At 45.5% G+C, this 22586-nt stretch overlaps 1 protein-coding gene across 2 annotated transcripts in view; it reads left to right on the forward strand.

Moving 5' to 3' along the window:
- Nucleotides 1-22586, forward strand: part of NDUFA7 (NADH:ubiquinone oxidoreductase subunit A7) — a 39309-nt gene that overhangs the window by 13896 nt on the left and 2827 nt on the right. For both annotated transcript variants that reach the window (XM_069767872.1, XM_069767871.1), the window contains exon 3: nucleotides 16816-16965. In XM_069767872.1, the coding sequence (XP_069623973.1) occupies nucleotides 16816-16965 (150 nt within the window). The remainder of the gene's footprint in view (nucleotides 1-16815; nucleotides 16966-22586) is intronic.

Raw genomic sequence — 22586 nt, forward strand, 5'->3', positions numbered from 1 at the left:
GATCCAAACGAAGTCAGAGTGGGTCGATATACCCAAGATAAACATAGCATTGGCTAAAGTATCCAAAAGGACTGCAATTCCTTTTGGAAGAGTCCTCAATCTAAAAGAACCCATGGATAGGAAGGCAGACGGCCTTTTAAAAAGGGCCTGGGAAAGTTCTTCGGCAATTATTGGAGCAAATATTGCAGCGACATCGGTGGCTCGCTCCATGGACCTTTAGTTAGATGATCTTCAGGATCAACTAACAGCCAAAACTCCCAGGGAAACTATCCTGAAATCCCTACCTTTGCTAAAATTAGCAACCACCTTTTTGGCAGACGCGTCCTCAGTCTGTTAGGTTCGTGTCTAGGGGTCAATCCCTATCTAATGCAGCCCGAAGAGCTATTTGGCTCAAAAGCTGGTCGGGTGACATGCATTCTAAGAACAAATTGTGTTCTATACCCTTTTCTGGGGACAGGGTCTTCGGACCGCTCCTCGACGATATAGTAGAAAAGGCCGCAGACGCAAAGAAAGGGTTCCCGGAAGAAAAACCTAAAAAGTTCCAGCCCTTTCGGAAGACCCCGCTATAATCAAAAACCCGATTACAGGGGTAAGGGATAACAGGGTAGATGGAGTTGCCAGAAAGGAGGGGATAGCAGGCCCAAAACCAAAGACTCGGGGTCTGGGTCTAGGTACCGCAGGAAATGACGCCATCAGAGTAGGGGGTCGTCTGGCCGGATTCCTGGGAGGATGGAGGGAGATTACAACGAGTCCGTGGGCCTTACAGATAGTGCCCCAGGGATACAAAATAGAATTTACATCTCTTCCTCCCGAAAGGTGTCCAGCTCCCATCTAAAATAGTCATCCCCTATGTGGTCAGATATACAGGACCTCTTAAAAATGGCAGCTATTGTTCCGGTACCCCCTCGGGAAGAGTGCAGAGGTCACTACTCCAATCTCTTCTTAATAACAAAACCGTCGGGAGAATCAAGGACAATAATAAATTTGAAACATCTAAACAATTGGGTCCTATACAAAAGATTCAAAATGGAGTCGATTCGGTCTACCATCCCTCTGTTGGGAAAAGGTATGGTGATGTGCACTCTAGATTTAAAAAGTGCATATTACCATGTACCCATTTACCTAAATCACCAGAGGTTCCTGCGGTTCACGGTAAACATGGAAGGAAAGGTCTACCATTTCCAATTTCGCTGTCTCCCCTTAGGCCTGGCATCCACTCCCAGAGGTTTTACAAAACTTATGGTGGAGGTTGTCGCTTATCTGAGGAATCAGGATATAATGGTGATTCCCTATTTAGACGACTTTTTAGTAGCGGCAGACTGAGCAGTCCAGCTCAGGATCAACTGTCAATCCCTCATTTCAACACTAGAAAATCTAGGATGGATTATAAATTGGGAAAAATCAGATTTAATTCCAAAATCCAGAATAAAATTCCTGGGAGTCCTGCTCGATTCACAAGCAAGAATGTCTTTTCTACCAGAAGTCAGGCTAAAGGGCATAATAGAGAAGATCCGTGACTTTTCTCGAGGCCGAAATACGATCAGAGTCGGGATGAAAGTACTGGGATTAATGACGGCCTGCATCCCTTGCGTGAGATGGAGTCAATTTCATTCTTGACAGCTTCAGCAGGGAGTTCTGAGGAGCTGGAACAGAAAACAGAAATTACTAAACCAGACTCTGAATCTTACTTCGCAGGTCAAAAGATCCCTGGTGTGGTGGACTCTCTCCAGAAATCTCCGACTGGGGGTGCCATGGCTTCAAACACCGAGCGTATCGGTTACGACAGATGCAAGTCAGCATGGTTGGGGGAGGTAATGTCCAAGGACGATATTTTCAAGGTCGCTGGAAAAGAAAAGACAGCAAAAGAGAACTACATGCGGTTTGGAAGGTCTTAACGACGGCACAACATCTTCTGCAGAACAAACATGTAAAGGTCTTCTCAGAAAACACGACAACTGTAGCCTTCCTGCGACATCAAGGGGGCCCAAGACATATGGCATTACAGGATCTGGCGGAACAGATCTTCAGGTGGGCAGAAAGGTCGGTTCTGTCAATCTCGGCGGTACACCTGGAGGGTTCCAAGAACCAGTTGGCGGATTTCCTCAGCAGGAAAACAGTTCCCATTCTGTAGGGGATACACAACAGCGAGGTATTCGGGCATCTATGTCAACGTTGGGGGAAGCCGACGGTTGATCTATTTGCTGCAAAAGAAAATGCAAAAGGTCAAGATCTTTTACTCCCTAAACCCCTGGGAGAGCCCAGCCGCGATCGATGCCTTCTCACAACCCTGGAACCACGGTCTTCTGTATGCATTTCCTCCTCTAGCAATGATCCCAAGAACACTCAGGAAAATCTGCGAGGACGAGGCCAAGGTCATCCTCATAGCTCCTCACTGGCCGAAACGAAGTTGGTTTCCTTTGTTAAGGAAACTGTCAGTGGAAAAACCCCTCCTGTTACCAGAAAGAGAGGATCTTCTACAGGGCCCAGTTCTACACCAGAATCCAGAGGCACTTCAGTTGGCGGCCTGGATCCTGAACGGAAGGTCTTAAGGGCTTTCAGATGACATCATTTCTACCGTTCAAGCCAGCAGGAAGCCGGTGACATCTGTATCTATACAAAAAATATGGAAGCGATTTTGTGGGTTTTGCGGGGAGATGACAGTTGATACTGACCATCCAAATATCCCCAAAATTCTTGACTTTTTGCAGTCAGGGTTTCAAAAAGGTCTTAGACCGAGTACATTAAGGGTCCAAATAGTGGCCCTGAGTGTATTTTTCGATTCTTCCCTATCTGCCCATCCCTGGATTAGTCGATTCTCTAGAGCAGTCCAGAGACTAAAACCATTGATTAGAAGATCAGTCCCACCGTGGGATCTGAACTTGGTTCTGAATTTCCTATGTGAACAGGCGTGAGATGTAACAGGGGATATAGAACACAAACTCTCCCTTTAAAACCGCATTTTTAGTTGCGATCACGTGGGCAAAAAGATTGGGGGAACTACAGGCTCTATCGGTACAGAATCCGTATTTACAAATCTTCGAGGATAAATTAGTACTAAGACTCGATCTGGCTTTTCTCCCCAAGGTCGTTTCAGATACTAATATGAATCAGGAGATTGTTTTGCCAGTTCCCTAAAAACCAAAAGGAAAGATTTTATCACAACCTAGACGTAAGAGACACTGTACTCAGGTACCTTGATTTAGCTAGACCCTGGAGACAGGACAACAATTTGTTAGTTCAGTTCAGGGGTCCAAATAAGGGGAGAAAAGCGACTATTGCACGGTGGATAAAATCCACAATCAGTTTAGCCTATAAAGCTAAAGGGCAAAATTCCCCGGTCAACATCAAAGCCCATTCATCTAGGGCCATGGCCACGTCATGGGCAGAGAAAGGGGGGGGGGGCTACGGTAGATCAGATCTGCAGGGCTGCATCATGGTCTAGCCTTAGTACCTTTTCTAAACACTATAAGTTAGATGTAGTATCGCCTCAGTTGGCCTTCAGTAGAAAGGTACTTGAAGCAGTGGTCCCACCCTAAATACCATTCTCCTTTGGTATTTCTCCAGTGTGCTGTCAGGTGGTGACCTGGAAAACAGTAATTAGACCTACTGGTAATTGTATTTCCAGGAATCCATCCTGACAGCACTATTAGTTCCCTCCCTATTGTATGATCTTTATACTCATGTGATGTAACATTTGTATGATTGATTATTTTGTTGGAATAAACCTTTGTTTTTGCATCCATCCAGATGTGTTACTTTGGAAAAGCACTGAAGGGTGGTAGGGGGAGAGTCATTTTAACCTCTCGTGTTTCCTGTCCCATCAAGGATAAGAAGGATGTCCTCCAGTGTGCTGTCAGGATGGATTCCTGGAAATACAATTACCAGTAGGTCTACTTAGTGTTTTCTTCTCACCCTCTGGCACGGTTCTTCCCCTCACAAACCCCTCCCCATCGACAAGAGAGGCGCAGGTACGGTCTTTTTACCTAGCCATCGATGCGCTCTGCCAAAACTGAGTCATTATTCTGGTCCCAGAAAACGAGACGTTTGAGGGGTTCTCCTCAAACTTGTTCGTGGGTCCGAATAGGGACTGAACGGTTCGGCCCATTCTGGAACTGAAGCTCCTAAACAAGTTTGTCAAGGTCCGGCACTTCAGGATGTAGTTCCTCCAACACATTACAGGAGACATCACAGCAGATGCAGCAGCTGACACCACCACCAAAGCAAGCCCCACAGCAACATCAACGGCAGCAGCGTCACCGCCGGGGACGTAGCAGTCGGGCGAGTGGAGGCAAAACCTGCCAGCGGACCAAGGCAGGTCAGGATTCCACCACCTCCAGAGAAGAATGTTCAATGAACCAACTCTGCTTTCATCTCCTGTACCATAGACTGAACTTCTGATTGGTGAATCATCTCCGTGAATGTTAAGCATACTAAATAGGTCACCTTTTCTCTATGTATCCTTACTAGGGAAGGCCCATGAAATGTAGCCCCAAACAAAATAACAGAGAATGCACATACACAAAATAGCTGTGTTCCCACTGTATTCAGAAGACCATCTTGGAGGAAACCCCCGGGTTTGCTACAGATATGTCCAGGACACACTGAAACAGGTAGTAAAAAAGGGGGTAAGGAGACCGAAATCAGCAGGCGTCTGGTTCGAAAGAATCGGTAATAATAGAGGACATGGACGTCTCTGACTACTTTTGGTTCCTCCCCTTCCTCCTTAGATATTGAAAAGGGGGATATCCCCCCCCCCCCCCCCGGCAGAAGACACTGAGGCTAGTGAAGGCCATTAGATCAACCATGGGCAGTACAGATTCTAAAACGGATAGTACAGTTCACAATATCCTATTTGGGGGTTTAGAACAAAGAAAGAGACACTCATTCCCAATCAATGAGAAAGTTAAAACTCAGACAGGGAATGGAAGAGACCACATAAGAAGGGTCCATTAGCATCAATGTCGAATAGAAGGTACCCCTTTTGATGAGGAGGAATTGGGATGAGAGAAAACCATCGCTGTGGCAAAATCCTCCAAATAATCCACTTTACCATTTTAAGATCTGGGAACCCTTAGGGTATGTGCACACGTATTCTGGAGGACTGCGGATTTTTCCGCAGCGGATTTGGAAAAACCGCAGTGCAAAACCGCTGCGGTTTTTCCTGTGGATTTATCGCAGTTTCTGCTGCGGGTTTACACCTGCAGTTTTCTATTGGAGCAGGTGTAAAACCGCAGCGGAATCCACACAAAGAATTGACATGTGCGTTTCCGCGCGTTTTTTCCGCAGCATTTGCACTGCGGATTTATTTTCCCATAGGTTAACATGGTACTGTAAACTCATGGGAAAACGCTGCGGATCCGCAGCAAAATCTGCAGCGTGTGCACATACCCTAAAAGACCCCCTGGATAAAAAAGCTGAGCCATAACTTAAACAGACATGGGAGTCTACGGCGGGAGCTCTAAAGCCTGCGATAGCCTCAACTTACACAGCCAGATCCATGATGGTCTGGCTACATCATCTTGAGGAGCATATAATAATAAAAAAAAAAAACAACCCCAAGGCAGGAGTTGTTAGGGTGTGTTTCCACGGTCAGGAAACGCTTCGTGTTTGACGCTGCGTAGAGCCGCAGCGCTCAGATGTTACAGCATAGTGGAGGGGATTTCATGAAATCCCGTCTCCACTATGCGTTAAAACATGCATGCGGCAGACCCGCGTAAACGGACATGCGTCTTTTCAGAACATGTCCTTTTATAATGCGGCGACGCTCCATCGCCGCACTGTAAATTTCCGATAGATAATCATTAGATGCTTTAAAATTGGATCTAATGATTAGTCACATGCGTAGTAAATGCGTAAAGGCAGCTTACTATGCATGTCTCCTAACTTTAAAAAATGTGAAAAAAAAAAAAATGATGTGGGCTCTCGCACAATTTTCTGCTCCAGAGAGGGAAAGCCTATGACTGGGATACTGATGTTTGTAACCTGGGAAGGGGTTAATACCCATGGATCTTCCCAGGCCATGAATATCAGCCTACAGCTGTATATTTAGCCTTTACTGGCCATAAAAATAGGGGGACCCGTAAAAAAAACAAAAAAAACAAAAACATTTTTTTTAATAATTAAACATATTGCTTTCAAGGCCGGGGTCATACTTGCGAGAAACTCACACGAGTCTCTCGCATCAATACCCGACACTGCCGCCAGCACTCGGGACTGGTGCGTTCTGCTGAATAGAAATACATGCAGCCGCACGCTCTGGTCCTGAGTGCCGGCAGCAGTGCCGGGTCTTGAGGTGAGACTCGTGCGAGTTTCTCACGTGTGTGATCCCAGCCTAACTCTTTATTAACATTTTATTATGTTTATTACTAAACATCGGGCTCGATATTATCTACCTATTGTATCTATCTATTATCTACCGATATAGCGGATATACCGCTTACCATTACAGGCTGGGAGGAGGGGGTGTCCGCCGCCGCTACCGCCTGCCGCCGCTGTCGTCCGCCGCCACTGCCGAGGTTGTCCGCTGCTGCCCCGGGTGATGCTGAAGGCTCCGGTGCTGCGGGGGGCTCTGGCGACATTTTGTGAAAGACCAGAGCCCCCCGGCAGTTCTTCCATGCGTTCCAGTATGACTAATTCCGGGAAAATGGCTGCCGGAATCTCGGGAGATGAGATTTCAGCGCTGAGATCTCATCTCTCGAGATTCCGGCGGCCATTTTCCCGGAGTTAGTTCCAGTATGACTGACTCCGGGAAAATGGCCGCCGGAATCTCGGGAGATGAGATTTCAGCGCTGAGATCTCATCTCTCGAGATTCCGGCGGCCATTTTCCCGGAATTAGTCATACTGGAACGCATGGAAGAACTGCCGGGGGGCTCTGGTCTTTCACAAAATGTCGCCAGAGCCCCCCGCAGCACCGGAGACAGCCCTACAGCACAGGAGCCCCCTGCAGACCCCTCATCCCAGCCTGCAGCAAAGGAGCCCCCTGCAGACCCCTCATCCCAGGCTGCAGCACAGGAGCCCCCCTGCAGCACAGGAGCCCCCTGCAGACCCCCTCATCCCAGCCTGCAGCAATGCTCCACTCCTGCCTCCGGCAACGAGCCTGGGACCCTGATCCACCACAACCACAACCCCTGGTAAGTAATAAGACGCATGGATTATAAGACGCCCCACCAATTTATTAAAAAATAGTTTTTTCCTATTTTTCTCCTCAAAATTTGGGGTGCGTCTTATAATCCGGAGCGTCTTACAAAGCGAAAAATACGGTATATATATAATATATATATATATATATATATATATATATATATATATATATATATATATATATATCTATCTATCTATCTAAACATTATTCTTCAATGGAGTATGTAAATGAAGAGGTTGGACAAGAAATTACATCACAATTCTTTTTTTTTATTTTTGTATAACTTTATTTACCGTAGCTTACAAAAACGCATGTAAAAACGCAGTTGAACTGCCAGTGACCTTTGGTGCAGATTTTACCTGCGTCAAATCCTGAGCAAATCCTGAAGCAATCCTGACCGTGGAAACATACCCTTAGCGAATCTTCGGCTAATGCAGGGAGGAGCAACCTTTCTCGCTGATGCTTCTGCAGACTCTGTTAGGCTGGCAGCCAGATCAGCAAATCTGTCAAGCGCTGCCCATAGAGCATTGTGGCTCGAGCTAGCTTTTGGCTGTCCCGTCTAAAATTAAGTTGAGTGCAATCCCTTGTGAAGGGAAATGCTTCTTTGGGCAGGCACTAGATGACATACTAGACAAAGCAGTGGAAAGGAAGAAGGGATTTGTTTGTATACTCTTCCTCCACTATAAAAATTCCTGTCTGAAGAGAAGGTAGAATAGAAACAAGACCCACTAAGAACAGGGGAAGTGGAAAGATAGGAGGCCAAGGACCGCAGGATTCTGTTTGGAGGCCCTTCTTCTGACGCTAGGAAGCCTTCCAAGTGACAGGCATTCCCAGGTGGGAGGAAGATTGTCCCACTTCCAGCCTGCCTGGAAGAGAATCTCATCCAAACCTTGGATTCTGAACATAATTTGGTCAGGACTGAAATTACACTCCCTGTCACATATTCAGAATATCCTTCCCCCAGAAGTCCTGGGGAGCAATTAGCCCTGCAGACAGAAGTATTAGGCTTAATATACAAACAGGTGTTGAAAGAGGTGCCATTACATCGGCGGGGAAAATCATTTTCTTCTCCCCTATTTCTAACAAAAAAAATGAGAAACAGATGGCAGCTTCAGGACTATAATCAACCTGAAGGGTCTGAACAAATTTCTGATACCCATGTCCTTCAAGATGGGAGTCCATAAAATCAATGATCAAGATGCTGTACCCAGGGTGTTACATGAGCGTCCAGGATTTAAAGGACGCAAACCACCATGTTTCAATCCGGGCAGAAGATCAGCAGTACCTGAGAGTAGCTGTTACGTAGACAAACAGATCAGGCACTTTCAGTACAGGTCATTACCCTTCAGGATTTCAATGGCGCCGAGGGTATTCACGAAGGTCATTTTAGAGGTTAGAGCACATGTTCAAGAAAGGAACATCCTATTTATTCCATACCTGGATGATTTCCTCATGGTAGGCAGATCAAAAGAAGACTTCAATCACCAACTTATGCAAGTCAGATCCAGTCTGACTCAACTGGGTTGTATGCTCAATATATAGAAATCAAAGCTGCATCCACTGAGAATTCAATCCTTTGGGGCTTATTTTGGACTCAAGGGAACAGATATGTTGTCTGCCGGAGGAGAAGGTAACTAAAGTGATAACCCTGATATCAGCAGCAGTAACCAGGCCGGTTATAACTCTGAGGAAGGCAGTGTCCCTGCTGGGGACAATGTTGTCCTGAATTCCGGCAGTGTAGTGGGCCCAGTTACACTCCAGGTACCTGCAGCAGGATGTATTGAAAGGCGAAAAGAAAGCTCAATGGGCAGATGGAAAGATCACACTTTCCCAAGTGACTATCTGCTCTGTTGCCTGCTTGATGAATTCTGAGAATATCGGGAGAACTTCGTGGTCCTATCAGATCATGGACATAATAAACAGATGCAAGCTCGGAAGGTTGAGGGGCACATCTTCGAGATTGCGTAGTCTAAGGAGTCGGATCGGAGGCAGAAAGTCCTTAATTGTCAAACATGGAAGAGCTAGCAGTGATGAGATTCCTTCCCCAGCTGAAGGGACGTCCTGATCGTATCATGTCGGGCAACAGTTAGTTACATCAACTATCTGGGGGCACCTTGTTGTTGGTGAAGAGAAGGGATTCTTCAGTTCGCAGAGTTCCATCAGTTAATACTAACAGCACTGCACGTAAGAGGGGAAGAAAACAGAGCAGACTTCCTCAGTCGATATACACGAAAGCAGTGGGAATGGGAGGTGCATCCAGGAATATCATTCATTTTTATAGCGCCATTTATTATGGCGCTTTACACGTGGAAGGGGCAATTATAGACAAGTACAATAAACATGAGCACAACAAGGCACACACAAGTACAGAGGGAGATAGGACCCTGCCCGCGAGGGCTCATAGTCTACAGGGGATGGGTGAGGATACACTAGGAGAGCGTAGGGCTAGTTGTGCGGTGGTTCAGCAGACTAATGATCACTGCAGGTTGTAGGCTTGTCGGAAGAGGTGGGTCTTCAGGATCTTTTTGAAGGTTTCCGTGGTAGGCGAGAGTCTGATGTGTCGGGGTAGAGAGTTCGAGTATGGGGGAAGCAGTACAGAAAATAGTGGACCAATAGGGGCAGCCAGAGATAGATTTGTTCACTAACAAGTGAAACAAAAAGAAACAGAAAAGTTCTGCTCTTTAGATCCGAGGGAAAGTCCCTATGCAATAGACTCTCTACACATTCCATGGAACTTCGACCTAGCCTATGCCTACCCCCCCCCCCCCAATTAGTGTTGATTCCCGCGGTGCTCAGGAAAATATGGGCGGAGAGAGCAAAGGTTATTTTTGATTGCCTCATTTTGACCCAAGAGGCCATGGTTCACGTGGATGAGGAAGATGTCTGTCAGGTCCCTGGGTCCTTCCAGATATCCCAGATCTCCTCAACGAGGGCCCAGTCCATCACCCTCAGAGGTGGGCCTGCATTTAACTGCATGGATTTTTGAGAGGCTTCTCACCGGCCTTAGTCGTTAATCTGCTTTAGAGCAGGAAGCCACTGACAACTAAAATATATGGTAGGATTTGTGCAAAAATTTTGACTAATTTCTGACAATCCAGGGAGGGGGATTTTTCAATTAAAGCCATACTAGAGTTCCTTCAGAAAGGACTAGAAATGGGCCTAGCTGCTAGTCGGCTCTAGGAACCTTATATAATTGTAACCTAGCTGCAGATAGGTGAATAATTTAGATTTATTAAGGCATGCGATAGATTAAGGCTGAGTCTGTCCCCGAGAATACCCCCTTGGGATCTAAATTTAGTCCTAGAGGCATTAACCAAACCTCCATTTGAACCTCTGAGTGAAGCACTGGTTTAAAATGGTCACTCTATAGACAGCTATATTGGCAGCCCTAACATCGGCCTGTATAGTCAGTAACTTGCAGGCACTGTCAACCACCCGTTTACCCAGATTTTGGAACATAAAGTTATGAGAGCAGACCCAGCATAACTTCCAAAGGTGCTGTCTCAATATATTAGAATCCAGGAAATTGTTCTTCCCTCCTTTTTATAGCAATCCTAAAAATGCAGAAGAGCACAATCTACATACGCTAGATGTCAAACTGGTTCTAGTTCAGTATTTGGCCCTAACCAAAAAAAATGGAGGAAAAGTGAGTCCTTATTTGTGTAATTTCAAGGGTTTAAGACAAGCCTTAAGCTCACGTGACCGCGACTTCATCGAAGGTCCTTCACTCTCTGCATTCTTAGGAACGGAGGCAGACACTTGCAGCGGTGACAGCCAGGGTTCGTCGGAGGGGTGAGTATATCCATATTTTTTATTTTTATTCTTTATTTTTTACATGAATATGGATCCCAGGGCCTGAAGGAGAGTCTCCTCTCCTCCAGACCCTGGGAACCATACGCACCGCACATGCCGAAGATGACTGGGAACTTATAGGAACTTCCGATATCGCAAAAATATCGAACTCGGTATCGGAATTCCGATACAGCAAATATCGGCCGATACCCGATATTTGCAGTATCTGAATTCTCAACACTAATTAAGATTAAAGTTTGCTGTGGTCTTATTTTAAAATAGATACCTTTGTTAAAACATTAGTAAGTTTAGAGTACATTATGGGTATTTGGACTTGTTTTGGATGAGATTTTAGAAAAAGCTTTAGATAAGAGGGGGGTTCCCGGAAGATAGATCCAAGAGGTTTCAGTCCCTCCCAAATAAATTAGTACCATAGGAAAGGGAAATCGGGTAGCTGGATCTACCCCAAAGAAGGTTAGGGGTAGAGGTTCCCTATTTGACTCGGGTTCTGGAATAAGAAATCCATGATGCCAGAAAGGTAGGGGGCAACTCTGGTGGTTTATAGAAGGATAGCAAGTTATATCTTAGGATCAATGAGTTTGAAGAACCATTTCAGCCGGTTACAAAAGAATTGGTTCACACAGGAAATATTCATACTAACAGTCTCCGTCCCCAGCCGCCTTTGCCCTCATGTGGTCAGATATAAAAGCTCTAATAAGATCAGAAGCAATAACTCCAGTTCCACAAGTAGAAATATTTTCAGGGTCACTATTCAAATCATTTTTTCTATCAAGAAGCCCTCTGGGGAATCTTGTTTCATAATAAATTTAAAACCTTTGAATCGATGGGTTACATACAAGAGATTCACGATGGAGTCAATAAGATTGACCATATCCTTGATGTACACAAATGCAGTATTGTGTACTTTTGATCTAAAGGAGTCTTATTACCGTACCATATATGCTTTCATGCTGCTCTGCAAAAATTCCAAAGATTTGCAGTAAAGTCCCAGGGTCAGATTCACTGTTTCCAATTTGTGTCTACTGTTTGGGCTGGCCTCGGCCCGTCTTGTGTTCACAAAGCTGATTTTCAGAAATTGTAGCCTTTCTGAGGAGAAAGGGTATAATTTAAGGTACCTTCACACTAAACGACGCTGCAGCGATACCGACAACGATCCGGATCGCTGCAGCGTCGCTGTTTGGTCGCTGGAGAGCTGTCACACAGACAGCTCTCCAGCGACCAACGATGCCGGTAACCAGGGTAAACATCGGGTTACTAAGCGCAGGGCCGCACTTAGTAACCCGATGTTTACCCTGGTTACCATCCTAAAAGTAAAAAAAACAAACGCTTCTTACTTACCTTCCGCTGTCTGTCCCCGGCGCTCTGCTTCTCTGTACTGGCTGTGAGCACAGCGGCCGGAAAGCAGAGCGGTGACGTCACAGACAGCGGAAGGTAAGTATGAAGCGTTTGTTTTTTTACTTTTAGGATGGTAACTAGGGTAAACATCGGGTTACTAAGCGCGGCCCTGCGCTTAGTAACCCGATGTTTACCCTGGTTACCAGCGAAGACATCGCTGAATCGGTGTCACACACGCCGATTCAGCGATGTCAGCGGGAGAGCCAGCGACCAAATAAAGTTCTGGCCTTCTAGCCCTGACCAACGACAGGATTCTGATCGCTGCTGCGTGTCAAACTGAACGATATCGCTAGCGAGGACGCTGCAACGTCACGGATCGCTAGCGATATCGTTTAGTGTGAAGGTACCTTAATAGTTACTTATTTGGATGACTTCCTCATAGTAGTAAACTCCAAAAGGGTACTAGAGAACAATCGAGAGATATCTTATCTCCACTCTCTGCAGAGGTTAGGTTGAATCATAAATTAGGGAAAGTCAGACCTAGTTCCAGGGACCAGAAATATATTCTTGGGTGTCCTGGATTCCAGTCAAAGAACATCATTGGTTTCTGTAGCAAAACCCGTGTTGTTAAGAGATGGAATTCGATCATTCCAAAACAATCATGTCAGCAATGAGAATTTTGGGTATGACAGCTTGTATTGCCAGCGTACGGTGGAGTCAGTAGTACCACTTGAGAGAGGGCTTCAGAAATCTGTTCTGTCCACATGAGACAGACTGCAAGTAAAGGTACCGTCACACTAAGCGACGCTGCAGTGATACCGACAACGATCCGGATCGCTGCAGCGTCGCTGTTTGGTCGCTGGAGAGCTGTCACACAGACCGCTCTCCAGCGACCAACGATGCCGGTAACCAGGGTAAACATCGGGTTACTAAGCGCAGGGCCGCGCTTAGTAACCCGGTGTTTACCCTGGTTACCATCGTTAAAGTTAAAAAAACAACCACTACATACTTACCTACCGCTGTCTGTCCCCGGCGCTGTGCTTCTCTGCTCTGGCTGTGAGCGCCGGTCAGCCGTAAAGCAGAGCGGTGACGTCACCGCTCTGCTTTCCGGCCGCTGTGCTTACAGCCAGTACAGGAGGAGTGCAGAGAAGCTGAGCGCCGGGGACAGACAGCGGTAGGTAAGTATGTTCAGCGATGTCAGCGGGAGATCCAGCGACGAAATAAAGTTCTGGACTTTCCTCAGCGACCAACGATCTCCCAGCAGAGGCCTGATCGTTAGTCGCTGTCACACATAACTATTTCCTTAACAATATCGTTGCTACATCACAAAAAGCAACGATATAGTTAACGATATCGTTATGTGTGACGGTACCTTAAGGGTAATTGTAAAGCAATCATCCTATCAATCCATTGTTTTACCAGCCTATGCTCATTGTGTGGATGGATAGTAGACCCAGGGGAGCTGTCACCACAGGGAGTCTGTCAGCCTCGGGGGATGGAATATGCTTTGTTCTGTGAGCTAAAGAAAAATGTTTAAGGGGGAGGGTATGTGTACATGTCAGGATTTCTTGCAGAAGTTTTCCTGACAAAAACCTGACATTTCTGCCAGAAATCTGCATGCGTTTTTTCATGCGTTTTTGGTGCAATTTTTCCCAAATGCATAGAATAGCGGGAAAAAGGCAGAAAATCCGCAAAATTAATGAACATGCTGCTTTTTTTACCGCGATGCGTTTTTTTCGCGGAAAAAAACGCATCATGTGTACAAAACATGCAGAATGCATTCTAAATGATAGGATGCATAATGTATGCGTTTTTAATGTTTTTATAGCGTTTTTACCGCAAAAAAAAAAAAACACGAAAAAACGTGAACGTGTGCACATATCCGGAGGGTTGAATCAGGAGTTGTTGGAGGGACTTTGAAGAGCGAGAATCAAAGCTGGGATTGATGGTCTATGGAGTTTTGGATATTGATTGTTGGCTGGAGTGGTATCCATGAGCTACCATCGTGATATCAATCGTCTGGAGGAACATGGGCTGTGACTGCACACTATACCATCTGTAGATAACAAAAGCTATGAGCCAACCAATAGCTGGAAGACAAGTGGGTATTGCCTGGTATGGGGCCTGTGGAACTACCGATGTCAGATTGGGAACTTGTAGACTGAGGACATTGTATTTTGGTAATCTACCTGGATTTGTTGTACAACCATAGATGTATGGAATAAAAATAGATGCATCAATAACCTGCCTAGGTAATTTTTATAATCCACAACCTCAGATCTTCACACCGACTTTCTCATAGGGAAGACAAAAGTTCTTGGCTAAATGAGAGCTCCTGTGTACGGGAAAGTCAGCTGAGATATCAATAGGCCAAAGCATTATCCGGCCATCAGCTATTGATGTGTATGGCCAGCTTAAAGGGAACCTGTCACCCCAACCCCCCCCCCCAGGAGTTTGTAACTAAAAGAGCCACCTTGTGCTGCACTAATGCTGCATTCTGACAAGGTGGCACTTTCTTCTTGTTGCTCTTTTAGTTCTTGTTCCTGGCACTGTCTCAATAGTCGCTTTTGAAGTTTGTCCCTCATACCTCAAAATCGCCAGGGGGGCAGGTATTTCCCCCCTAATCCAGACGCCTCACAGCCGTCACTCGTGGCCTCTGCGCGCCGGGCGCCACCTTCTCTTGCTTCATTGGTGTCCCTGGCGCCTGTGCTGTAAGTTCGAAGGGCAGCGCAAAAAAAATAGCACAGGCGCCGGGGATGCTAATGAAGGAAGAGGAGGCAGCGCCCGATGCGCAGAGGCCATGAGTGTTGGCCGTGAGGCGTCTGGATTAGGGGGAAAGACCCGCCCCCCTGGCGATTGAGGTATGAGGGACACACTTCAAAAACGATTATTGCAGCAGTGCCAGGAACAAGAAGTAAAAGAGCTACCTTGTCAGAATGCAGCATTAGTGCAGCACAAGGTGGCTCTTTTAGTTACAAACGCCTGGGGGATGACAGATTACCTTAACCTTTAAAGGGAATCTGTCACCCCCAAAATCGTGTATGAGCTGTCGCCAGGGGCATCAGGGGCTTATCTACAGCATTCTCTAATGCTGTAGATAAGCCCCCGATGTAACCTGAAAGATGAGAAATAAAGGTTATATTATACTCACCCAGGGGCGGTCCCGCTGCGGTCCGGGTCCGATGGGCGTCGCAGTCCGGTCCGCGGCCTCCCATCTTCTCACGATCATGTCCTCTTCTTGCCGCGGCTCCTGTGCAGGCGTGCTTTGTCTGCCCTGTTGAGGGCAGAGCACAGTACTGCAGTGCGCAGGTGCCAGGAAAGGTTAGAGAGGCCCAGCACCTGCGCACTACAGTACTTTTCAATGCCCTCAACAGGGCAGGCAAAGTACGCCGGAGCCGCGGCAAGAAGACAAGAAGAGGACTTCATCGTATGAAGATGGGAGGCGCTGGACCGAACCGCGATGCCAATCGGACCCGGACCGCCCATGGGTGAGTATAATATAACCTTTATTTCTCATCTTTCAGGCTACAACGGGGCTTATCTACAGCATTATAGAATGACTGACTGGGAGTCAGTGGATTCAGGGAGAATATAACTTCATCTTCTTCCTGCAGCTACACTTCCAGTTAGTAAGCTGCACGTTTAATACTTTAATACTGTGGCTTCAGGTGAATATTAATACTTTTTTTTATTTTATTTTTTTATATATAAACGGAACCTGTCACCCCCCAGGTGTTTGTAAATAATAGAGCCAACTTGTGCAGCACTAATGCTGCATTCTGTCAAGGTGGCTCTTTTAGTTGGGGTCCCTTCCACCGCTGAAAGAATCGTTTTTATAATTTGCCCTCCATACCTGTAGTTTGTCAGGGCAGCATGTCTTTCCTCCCAGGACACAAACGCCTCACAGCCATCAGTCATTTCCTCCATTTTCCTGGGTGCCGCCTCCTCAGCGTTCAGTTATGTCCCCGGGGCTTGCGCTGTATTTTTTTTTCTCGGGAATGCGCAGTTAGCGCTGCCCTTCCACTGAGGGAGAGCCGCAGAGAACTACAGCAGATTCCCAAGATTCCCAGCCCCGCAGTGTGAGTAAATCAGAAGATTCTACAGGGTGGGATTTCAGGCTGCGCGTACACGGAGGCGCGAGAATGAAGGCATCATGTGATGTCAGTGGAAGGGCAGTGCTAACTGCGCATGCCTGAGAAAAAAATACAGCGCAGGCGCCCGGGACATAACTGAATGAATGGAAGACAATTTATAAAAACGATTTTCAGCGGTGGAAGGGACCCCAATTAAAAGAGCCACCTTGACAGAATGCAGCATTAGTGCTGCACAAAGTGTCCTTTAGTTACAAACGCCTGGGGGGGGGGGGGGGGGTGACAGGTTCCCTTTAATTTTGCTGTCAGGTTCCCTTGAATAAGACTGTACTGGGCAATAGCGAATTGTTACTTAGGTCATCACTAACCAATTTATTGTCATAAGGCCTGTACACAGAAGTTTCATGTAGTAAAGATATGTAATTCTCAACTAGGACTCAGCCTCTACCACATCTTCCAGTGGGTCCAAGTCACAAGTTTGCAAACAATTACTACTGCACCCGAGATGGGCGGAGAGAAACTTTACCACCTACTATCATTATGCCATCACAAAAGGCTCTGGTGTCTGGAGAATCTTCACCCAGGTTAGTTGAGTCATTACTTTACACTAGTACAATAATTTTTGAAATTGATATACTGTATATACTAGAGTATAAGCCGACCCCCTACCCCCCCACCCCCTAATTTTGCAACAAAAAACTGGGAAAACTTATTGACTCGAGTATAATCCTAGGGTGGAAAATGCAGCAGCTACCGGTAAATGTCAAAAATAAAAATAGATACAAATAAAAGTAAAATGAATTGATACGTCAGTAGGTTAAGTGTTATTGAATATCCATATTGAATCATGAGCCCCATATAATGCGCCATACTGTTCATTATGGGCCCATAAGATGGTCCATACAAAATAGGCCCCATATAATGCTCCATACAGTTCATTATGGCCCCATAAGATGCTCCATATACAAATATGCCCCCTATAATGCTCCATGCAGTTCTTTATGGCCCCATATAATGCTCCATGCAGTTCTTTATGGCCCCATATAATGCTCCATGCAGTTCTTTATGGCCCCATCGATGCTCCATATAATGCTCCATGCAGTTCTTTATGGCCCCATAGATGCTCCATATAGCATTGTGCCACATGTAGTGCTGCTGCACTAAAAGAAAAAAAAAAATTACATACTTGCCTCTCGTCGCTGCCCGCTGCTCCTCAGCGTCCCGTCTCTCCGCACTGACTGTTCAGGCAGAGGGCGGCACGCACACTAATACGTCATCGCGCCCTCTGACCTGAACAATCACTGCAGAGGACGCGGAAGACGAGGCGGCGGTGGAACGCGGAAAGGTGAATGACATACTCACCTGCTCCTAGCGCGGTCCCTGCATGTCCCACGTTTCCAGGAGCTGCAATTTCTTCCTGTAGTGAGCGGTCACGTGACACCGCTCATTACAGTAATGAATATGCGGCTCCACCCCTATGGGAGTGGAGTCCATATTCATTACTTTAATGAGCGGTACCAGTGACCGCTGAACAAGGGAGGAAGCTGCTGCGCCCGAACACCGTGGGACATGCGGGGACCGCGCCAGGAGCGCTGGGAGCAGGTGAGTATTTGACAGGCGTTGCTCCCCCTCACCCGCCGACCCCCGCCTTCCATGACTCGAGTATAAGCCGAGAGGGGCACTTTCAGCCCATTTTTTTGGGCTGAAAATCTCTGCTTATACTCGAATATATACGGTACCATACTTCCCCCTTTGTCAGCACTATGTACCACAACATCATTGTTATCTTGAAGTGCCATTAAAGCCACCTTTTCCTCTCTAGTGAGGTTGTGTGCGAGATATCTAACGTTTCCTTTTCCCATTTTTCTGATGTCCGAGTAACTAAAGTTTCAAATGTAAGAAAAGCATTGGAATATTCCCCAATGGTATTAAATGTAGACGGATTAGCTAGTGTGTGTGTGTGTGTGTGTGTGTGTGTGTGTGTGTGTTTTGCAATTAGTTGATACACCTGTCCACTCCTGCAGTCCAGGCACAACAGCATTACCCTCTACAACCACCGGAGGGAGCCCAAAAGCTGAATTCACAACACCTGAGCCCCCAGCGTATCCCTGTCTCCTGTGCAGGCTTTATCAATGGCCCTCTCTCCCCCCAAAGGAGGTGGACTGCACCAGTGTATAAATACAACAATTAACAGGGTATACACACAAGGTAACTAAAACTCTCAAACTCACCAAATGCTCACACAACCGCAGAGGAAACACATAGAAGGGAAGAGAAGGAAAAAACTAGGAAGGTAAACAGGTTTAACATGCAACCAAAACAGCAGACACCAATCTCTGTAAATAAACCTCCAAGCTCCTAATACCATGCTCCTTCAACCTCCAAGCCAGGCAGCAGAACTGATCACTGACAACAGTTGTAGACAAAGCTGAGTCTATATAGGAGAGGAGATTACAAAAATCTATTCAGCTGAGAGACCAAGCTCTCAGCAACTTCAGCAACTAGGTTTAACTCCTGACCTGCTGGCAAAAGACAGCCAGGTCAGAATTCAGGAGAAGAGCTTCTGTTCATCGTGTGTGAACGAGGCCCAGAGCGCTGCGGTTCTCTGGAACCTCTGTCGCGGAAGCCCCGTGACAAGGACCTTTTTTCCCCTATTCTCTGTCCATATCATTTATGCAACTCCCTGGGGGGATTAGTTGAGTAAGGTTCCTGGACCTCTATAATTTGGGAGATAGGGAACATTAGGGGAGGAAAGCTGAGAGCTCGTTGAGGGGTTTCTGGTACAGTGTACCAACGTTAGGTAGGTGGAGCGAATAGGGAGGCGTGCACAGTAATAAAAGCACAACGGTATTGCAGGAAGCCATACCTTGAGAAAGAGGGATGATTCCCTCGAAAAAGCGTCGGGATTGGCCCCTGCATGTGTCCGATACACACACAGGTGACGTCACCGTTTCAGCCACGCCCCCCCCGCTCACCACACGCATTCACAATTTCACAGTGGCGCCATTGGCCGAGGCTTACCACTGTACTCAGTGCTACAACGGGGGGGGAGGGTTTCGCAGCGGGAGGACGCTTCCTAGCATTTGATAATCAGCTGCAAGAGTTCACCCGAGTGTCACCACTCCTCACTGAACTACATCGCACGCTTTCCAGCCAGCCTACAAGTAAGTGCCCTAACCAGGAACCACTCAGTGTGCTTTCACCTGTGCAGTATAGTACTGTAAAGTGCCAGTCAAGTAAAAATATTATCCTCAAAGGGTCTCAAATCTAAGGCTGCTTTCACACATCAGGTTTTTGGTTTCAGGCACAATCTGGATCAGTTTTTTTCTGATGCCTGATCCGTTTTTTCCCTATAGAGTTCTACTACTGCCGGATTGTGACTGAAGGACATGCGTTTCATCCGTTTTGTGCCGGATCCGTCCCTTCAGGCTTTTTTGCCGGATACAAAAAACGTCTCCTGCAACGTTTTTTGTGTCCGGCGAAAAAGCCTGAAGGGACGTTTCCAGCAATGAACGCATGGAACGGATGTGTGAAAGAACATTTCCGGTGACCGAATCCATTTTTAACACACTGAGCATGCCCAAATCAGTTTGCATCAGTTTTTTCACTATTTACACCGGATCCATTTTTTAGCAAATTTGACGGATTGTGCCTGAAACCAAAAACCTGATGTGTGAAAGCAGCCAAACAGACTTATTGCAGTGATTGCGCTGCAACTCATTCTAAGCGTGGCATTCCCCTATTTTATGTGAATCATTGACAGTCTTTAGGCAGACCCGCACACTACATCTGCCAGATTGCCTGCAGCTTAATTTTTAGATACATTGTGATTCATTGTTTCAGTGTTGAAAATGTATTGTTCCTCCCACCATGCCATTACTAAATTAGCAACCGATGGGGAAAAATTTGACCCCATTGAAACTCCATTGTTTAAGGAAAAAAAAAATCTTTTACTAAATAAATAGTTGTGTAAATGAAGAAATAAGAGTACTGAAGTGATGTAAGCTTGTAAATCTGGACTGTATGTACTGTATTTGTTTAAATGAAATTGAACTGCACATATAGCAGTACTATGTGGGATACAAGTAAGATTGTCCAACAGCCTGGCTTTTTCATTTTAAGATAGATAAAGACATTTGATTTTAGCCCTGGAGCTGCATCAGACTGCGCTGCTCGCCTGTCAGGATAATGTACCAGAGAAGTCCAAATAGATGTACCGTAATAGAGAATAGACTTTATTTCTCTGCGTTTCGTGGTGATCACACCACTTCCTCAGGACAGTCTATACACATACAGGTATTTATAGCAAAAGAAGGCACATGGAGACACCTCCTTTCAAAAAACAAAAAAAAAAAACATACACCACACCCAGTGGGTGGGGAATCTGACTTAAACACATATTCAAACATATATGTACATCATAAAACACACAAAACCATAATAAAATATAATTGAGTATAGCACTTAAAACCATTGCTCATACATGTAAAAATCTAAATACAAAAAAACACATTAAAAAGAGTAGTTAAGCAAATGAATAACTTTTGCAAGCTGGGGGAGTGCTAGAACCTACAGTGTTAAAACATTTATTCTTTGTCAGGACCCTGCTACTGATGTTTTGAACCATTGAGCCGTGGGTGGATTTGATTGGATTGTTTTGTTTGGTGGTAGTTTCAGGCTGTGTGCACATGATGCCGATTTGGTGCAGAATTTTCTGCATAAAATCTGCATCTCCTGGCAGAATCCGCAGGTGCGTTTTTGATGTGTTTTTTTATGCGTTTGTTACCAATGGATTTCTATTATGGAGGGTGCAGAAACGCTGCAGAACTGCGCAAAAGAAGTGACATGCACTTCTTTGAAATCTGCAGCGTTTCTGCGCAGATTTTTCTGCACCATGTGCACAGCTTTTTTTTTTTTCACATTGATTTACATTGTACTGTAAATCACAGTGCAGTTCTGCAGCGTTTCTGCTGCAGAAACATCTGCTGCAGTTCTGCACTAAATCTGCATCGTGTGCACATACCCTCACAAGAGTCTGTGAAATCAAAGAGATAACAGTGGAAAACAAAAAAATAAATAAAACCTCAAAAAAAATACCCGAGTTTTTTTTTTTTTTAATTTTTTTTTTTTTTTTCTTCAATTGAACAAATCAGTTGTTTCGTTGAGTCCATGGAGATTTATAGTATTCAGCTTGTGAATCCAGAAGATCTCTTTTCTGTTGAGAGTCTGGACTCGATTAGGATTATCAAGGGGGACATGGTCAATAGGGATCACCCTGAAGGAGATCCTTTTGTTGTGATATATTGCATAATGCCTGGAAAAGCCATGCTGTAAAAATCCTTCTTTTATATTATACCTGTGTGAGTTTATTCTTTTATGCAGCTGTTGCGTTGTCCTGCCCACATATAATTTCTTACAATCGCATATAATGACATAGATGACAAAACTGGATTGACAAGTCAAATGGTATTTGATTTGAAACTCATCTGAATTTCCACTGTCATGAATGATGCTGGAGCAGCATAGGCATCTCGGGATGCCACATCTATAGGAGCCTTGTCTGGGCTTTTTTGTAGAGGGATTGAGATGCTCTTTTTTCTTTAGCCGGCTGGGGGCCAACATGTTTTTCAATGTTGGGGCCCTTCGAAACGTTATCAGGGGATTGCTGGGAAGAAGCTTCCCAATATGGGATCATTAAGAAGTATGCCCCAATGTTTTTTCAGAACCAGGCGAATTCTCTTGTTTTGGGCTGAAAAAGTGGTGATAAAATTGAAGCTGCACTTAGTATCAGATGCTGATTTTTATTTTTTTTTGTTTTTATATTATTAGAGATTAAGTCTATCTGTTCTATTTTTTGGCTTTCAGAGAAGGCTCTATGGATCAATTTTTTGGGGTAACTTCTTTCAAGAAATCTGTGTGATAAAACTTTTGATTGCTTAATGAAATCTATGTCCATACTGCAGTTCCTCTCGATTCTTTTGTATTGGTTGAGTGGAATATTCCTCAACCATTTGGTGTAGTGTCCACTTTGATAATGGACATAACTATTCGCATCCACAGATTTGAAGTAGGTTCTTGTATGAATTTTTATATTGTCATGAAAAAAGTGAGGTCAAGGAAGTCAACTGTGTCAGGGTTTACTATGGGGGTGAAACCCAAACCCCAGGTGTTATCTTTAATGCTCCTGTGGATAGATATATCCATC

The sequence above is a fragment of the Ranitomeya imitator genome, chromosome 1 (assembly GCF_032444005.1).
Source record: "Ranitomeya imitator isolate aRanImi1 chromosome 1, aRanImi1.pri, whole genome shotgun sequence".
Classification (NCBI taxonomy): Eukaryota; Metazoa; Chordata; class Amphibia; order Anura; family Dendrobatidae; genus Ranitomeya; species Ranitomeya imitator.